The 6,000-nt window shown below is 45.4% G+C and overlaps 1 protein-coding gene and 1 non-coding gene across 3 annotated transcripts in view; one reads left to right on the top strand and one right to left on the bottom strand.

Annotated features, from left to right (window-relative positions):
• The window catches only part of TPST2 (tyrosylprotein sulfotransferase 2), a 49,657-nt gene extending 44,162 nt beyond the window's left edge, over window positions 1-5,495 (top strand). For both annotated transcript variants that reach the window (XM_019755584.2, XM_074321225.1), the window contains 3 exons: window positions 1,247-1,297; window positions 3,130-3,178; window positions 5,001-5,495. In XM_019755584.2, the coding sequence (XP_019611143.1) occupies window positions 1,247-1,297; window positions 3,130-3,171 (93 nt within the window). In that variant the 3' untranslated portion in view covers window positions 3,172-3,178; window positions 5,001-5,495. The remainder of the gene's footprint in view (window positions 1-1,246; window positions 1,298-3,129; window positions 3,179-5,000) is intronic.
• LOC141569301 (U6 spliceosomal RNA) lies at window positions 3,748-3,849 on the bottom strand. The gene has a single exon (XR_012492806.1). It is a non-coding gene; the product is annotated as a U6 spliceosomal RNA (small nuclear RNA).
• Window positions 5,496-6,000: the final 505 nt, after the last annotated feature.

The raw sequence follows: 6,000 nt of genomic DNA on the forward strand, positions 1-6,000 counted from the left end.
TTGTGTGTTGTAGAAAAAATTCTGATGAGCATTGATGGTTAAGATCAGCTCTTTGGACCTCCATTGTGTGTTGAAAATGAAAGATGTCTCTAACTTTCTTCCATAGAGGTATCTTCCCTGGGGTTCCACACGTCTTGGCAAATGCCAGACATTTGTCACTTGTTTAGTCTTCACAGTGGTTTTCCTATTACTACCAAGATAAGTCCCCTCTGAAAGCCTTGTGTGTGTGTGTGTGTGTGTGTGTGTGTGTGTGTGTGTGTGTGTTCATATACTGTAGACACTCTGTTCCTGTAATGGATCCTGGGGTGCAGTAAACTCGGTAATTGAAAGGACCCCCATGTTAACGAAATTGTCTATACCTGCACTGTCCATTGTAGCCACTAGCCACTAACTTTGTGTGACCATTGAAATGCGACTAGTGAAATGTGACTAGTCCAAATTGAGAGGTGCTCTAAGTGAAAAATACTCACTGGATTTTGAAATCCTAGTACCAAAAAACAAAGAAGTATGTACAATTTCTCAATCATTTTTATGTAATTACATGTTATATTAATATTTTAGGTGTATCAGGTTAGACAGAAGGTATTACTAGAATTAATTTTCCCTGATTCACTTTTTTTTAATGTGGCTACTAGAAAATTTTAAAATACATAGTTGGTTCACGTTATATTCTATGGGACAGCACTGGTCTATACGGTGCCTTCTGTATCACGAGAGAGTGGAAAGGCCTGGAATTTTCTGTTCCCCACCTCAGGCCTTTGCCCTGGCTGTGTCCTCTGCCTGGAATGCTTTTCCTTCAGAGCTTAGCCTGGCTACTTTTCCTTGTCATTGACATCTCAGCTCCACGGTCACCTGTTCCAAGAGGCCCTTTCTGACCACCCACTCAAAAGAAGCCCCCGATCACTCCTGGCCACATCCCTTTGTTTCACCTTCTTTGTAGCTTTCCCCGTGGTGTGATATGTTCTTGTTTATTTGGGCTTATTATTACTTGTGGGGCATCTGGCTTCCCCTCTCACATGGAATCTCCAGGAGAACACAAATTTCAATTGTCTGGTTAATGTTGTTCCCCCAGAGCTTAGAATGAGGCCTGGAATAAGAGACGCTCGATAAATATTTGTTGGATGGATGGATGGATGGATGGATGGATGAATGAGTGGGTGGGAGGGTGGATGGATGTGGATGTAATGGACTACATTTTATTTTTTGATCACTTCCATGACCGTGGTATTTCTTTTCTCTTTCCTAGGTCTTGAAAGGGGACTATAAAACACCAGCCAATCTGAAAGGATATTTTCAGGTTAGAAACCCCAAGGGGAATTCCGAATACTATTTATCTGTACCACCAGCTTGCTGTATGCCCTTGGACCCTTCACTTCTCTAGTATAGATGATCGTTTCCCTATCAGAAAATTGGTGGTGGTGGGGGTCAGGATTGAGGCTCTCTTAGTGTCCGAGCCAGCTGGGGCCAGGTCTCAGCAGCCCCTCTGTCTGAACCCTTTCCTTCACTTTGCTTGAATGCAGTTGGAGGGACTTGGGTGGGAGCTTTCTGTCTTGAATGTCAAAATCCGTTTTATTTAAAGCAGCAGTTCTCAAATATGACCCCGTGCAAAATTTTCCGTCTACTGAAAAGTGAGTAACGGGAAGGTCACGTGATGTGGTGATATGTGCAAATGTAGACAAAACGTGTTCCCGGATCCCCGTACACACATCCCCCTGGCTGTGCCACTCACACATCCCTCCATGAACAACACACAGAAGTGGGGGTGAGGGGACTAGCCACAATCCGAAACTCTTTTTTCCATTTTTGCATATCGCCTTTTCTTGCCTACCCAAATATGCAGTTTTGCATTCAGGGAGATTCCAATGCATGAGCTGCTTTGTTTCGTGTTCTGAATATTTTTCCATCTTGTGGGTTTCACTCTTGCCATTTTCGATGGCTACCCAGTGTTCTCTGGAATGCATTATTTTAATGTGCCACCAATTACTTAACTGTTGTCCTAAGTTCGTTGCCTGTGTTTGGAAATATCCCAAACGATGTCATGGGCCCATCACCCTAATTTTGCCTCTCTTCGGTGGGGCGAGGGGTGGCGGGGGGCTTACATGTTTAAGGAGTCGATCAGTGGGTGGAAGGGTCCAGATCTTTTTTAAGACTCTTGAACTACAAGGCTAAAATTGTTTTGCAAAAGAGTTGGACCAGTTTACAGCCCTCTGCAGTGTAGGGCATGTTCAAGACATCCAGCTGGCCTGGGGCTGTTTTTTGCTTTATAAGGAACAAAATTTGAAAGAATGTCATGTGCTCTGTTATCGCGAGCTCGCCCACCCTCAGGAGAGCTGCCCTGCCCATTGCGTCACTCCCCTGCTTTCCGCCCTCATCCCCTCCCCTGCCTTCCACTGTGCATATGACTTCACTCAGGATTCTGCAAAAATTGGAAACAATCTTAGGGCACCAGTTAAGTAAATGGAGGCACATACATTCTATAGAATACTACATAGCCACCCAAAACGGTAATCGTGAAACCCAAAGGATGGAAAACTATCAAGCCCGCAAAACAAAGCAGCTCACACATCGCAATGTACAGGGCTGACATGTCCAGCCTTTTAATCATGCCTTGGTCTTTCTGGCGGCCAGCCCCAGCCACCAGTCATGTCATTAGCATACAGAAGATGCTTGGAGATTCCAAGGATTTTAGGAGCTTGTTCCAGGAATCCAGGACCAAGAGCAGATGTTTGTTTTCCTTTGCACTGCAGCTGAAATGGCATCCCCTTGTTTGCGGCCTTCCCTAACCACCCGACATGAACTGGCCCTGAGAAGAGTCACTCATATCAGTCCATATTGCCCGGAGTTGGCATTCTCTTGCCTATACGTTTGTTTAACAGTCTCTCTCCCTGTTAGAACGTAAGCTGCATGAGAATAGGACTGGGTCTGTCATGTTCACATATCTCCAGCACCTGGCACATAGTAGGTGTGCAGTAAATATCTGATGAATGAGTGAGTTGTGTGTGTGTGTATGTGTGTGTGTGTGTGTGCGTGCGCGCACCTGACTCGATGCTAAGGGGTGAACCTCAGGGCAGTGAGACCCTGGCACCCGACTTGGCCATGACCCCTTCCTCTATATGTTGTCTTCCTCAGGTGAACCAGAACAGCACCTCCTCCCACTTAGGAAGCTCATGATTTCCAGGTAAGCCTGCGGACTTCACTGGGGGCTCCGGGCACGTCTGAGCCCAGGTGCCGCTTTTCCAAACTGTGTCTTTCCAGAGCCTCGCTGGGGAGGAGTGTCCACCAAGGTGGGCTGACCCAGCCCTCTGGGAGTTTCCACAGCGACAGGCTAGGGAGCTATGAATAGAATCAAGGCATAGTCTCCTAGCTCTAGACGGGTGGGGGCAGGGATTAATGCGGAGCCAACCAGAAAAAGGTTTCTCTGCCATTAGGGCGGGGGCACCGAGGACCAGTGTGATGGGGGAGTCTAGAACCATTTTTGCACAGAATGCTGTCTGCCAGTCCGGCTTCTATAAACAGCATCAGGTTTGGCCCAAAGCAATTAATGTTCTATTAATAGCCATGAGTAGTTCTGGTCTAAGACTAAGCCCCATGGCATTGGGCCAATTGCTCCTCCTGGGTTACACATTTAACCCTCAGCATCCCTGGGAGGCAGGTGACATGATTGTCCCGTTTTACGGAGGAGAAAACCAAAGCCTAGAGAAGGGCTGTTTGTTTCCCCCAGAGTTGCCTTTTATTTTTTAATTTTTTTAAATTGTGGAACGCTTCATGAATTTGTATCATCCTTGTTCAGAGGGCATGATAATCTCTGTATCGTTCCAATTTTACTATATGTGCTTCCCAATCAAGCACGAGAAGGGCTTTGACTTACCCAAGGGCACAGAGCCACCAAATGGCAGAATTCCCTCCCAAAATCATCTCCCCCAGCGTCTTTTAATGAAGAATTTTAAGTGCACATTTATCCATCCATATGTTTTGCTAGGCGGGTAGGGGAACGGGTTCTGAATTGGGGAAATCAAAGATTTGAGAACCCGCTTCAGGTTTGACTCATTTTGCAGCCTCTGTTTTCCACATCTGGAGGATGGGGATTCATCAGAGTCCATTTCCAAGGGTGGGCTGGCGATGAGGTGAAATGGCCTGGGTGGTAGTGCTGGGCCATCGATGTGGATCCGGGCGCTGGAGTTAAGGCTCCAGGGAGTGGGCTCACTTCCTACGTCCCCCAGACTCTCTGATCAGGTTCAGGGAAATGGGCCTCACAGAAAGAACCAACTTGCATGGGTATTTTCCCTAGTCTTTTAGATAGAAACAGAGTTTCTAGCCAAGATTCTATTTTCAGTCTCCTTATCTTGTTTTTAAATAATCATATTTTTTGTTTCATTTTTCTTGAAATCCACTTTGCACCAACCTGCAAGGCTGGAGACATTTAGCCCCTGTCTAAGAAGGGTTCCCGTCTTGAGTTGTGCTAAGATCCTGGAGTTCTGTTTAATTCCCGAGAAAATAACCCTCACATGAAAAAATGGTTTTTTGTATGTGTTTCTCCCTTACTCTATTCCCCTTGCTCTCTATCTGCAGGCTCATTTGTTGAATCCCAAACATTTTTGCTGATCAAAGCCAGATATGTTCTTTGCTTTACTGTTTAAACGAGATATCGTATACAGGGTGCTTTAGCTGATTCCTGGTATAGGATTGGCCTTGAGGAAATGCTAACTCTCCCCTTGACTCCAAACATTCACTGGCATTTATCCTGCAATCATTGTCATTTGCTCTTCACAAGTAAGAAAAGTGTATCTTTGAGGTCAGGTGGGTGCAGGTGGAGATGTGAGAAGAACGCAAAAAAAAACGTAGTTTAAATTCTCTCCGGCCATCTGGGATGCATATAGATAACCTCACACCTTCTGTGAGTGCATGAAGCCCGTACATTCTGCACTCACACGTATAAATATAAAAGATCTATTTCGGAATTGTTTCTCTCGGCCTAATGCGGTTTTCTCCCTGACTTTCAGGTCTCTGCAAGTGGCTCTGTTGCCAGGAAGAGAAGAAGCTACATTCGAGTGGAAATCGGACTACTAATCCAAGCATATTGCTTGCCATTAATCGCCAAAAGAGGACTGCTAATGAGGAATGTATTTGCATATGTTTGCAAAGCCTGAACCTTTGAAAACTTTCCTTGAAACACTCTTACCTTTGGGCCCTCACGGGTTCGAGAACGAAGAGTGTGGAAGTAGTCTGGCTTTTGAAACTTAGGTATTTTATATTTTTCCCCTCTAGAACTTTTTTTTATGAAATGGATTTGCCACCCTCCTTTAGCAGGACTGCCTTGGTGGCTTTGTTTGTTGGGACAAGGCCCACACCTGTGCCTCTCCTATTGACCCTTCCTTTTGAATTCAAAGAATCTATTTAAGAATTTAATATATGAGGCTTTCTTTGACTCCTCCTTGGTTCTACTCCATTTCACAAAGGAAAAATAACATTATTTGAATAAACTGAACAGGAACTCCTTTGTCTGTGCCTCACTTTACAGAGTGAATAGAGTTTGTGTTTCCATATTGAATTTTGTCAGATGGATTGATGGTAAGCAAAGGCTGGAGAATAGGTCCATTCAAGGCATAGCTGAACTCCTGTGTCAGGGGTCCCCAAGGCCACCCTCAGGTTCAGTGATTTGCTAGACGGACTCACAGAACTCAGAAAACCTGTTGGACTCATGGTGATGGTTTATTATAATGAAAAGGTACAGATTAAAATCGGCAAAGGAAAAAGGCACATCGGGCAGAGTCCAGGAGAGACCAGCATGAGCTACCAATTGTTCTTTCCTCCTGGAGTCTTATGGATGTGCTTAATTGTTCCAGTAAATCCATGCGACAACATGCATGCCGTATTGCCACCCAGGAAAATTCACCTGAGCTTCGGTGTCCAGCACTCTGGAGGCGCAGCAGTCATTTAGGCGTGGGGCAACCATATGTGTGACTAACCTTAATTAGTCCTCCAGGGGCCACGTGAGACAGC

The sequence above is a fragment of the Rhinolophus sinicus genome, linkage group LG16, assembly GCF_036562045.2.
Source record: "Rhinolophus sinicus isolate RSC01 linkage group LG16, ASM3656204v1, whole genome shotgun sequence".
Classification (NCBI taxonomy): Eukaryota; Metazoa; Chordata; class Mammalia; order Chiroptera; family Rhinolophidae; genus Rhinolophus; species Rhinolophus sinicus.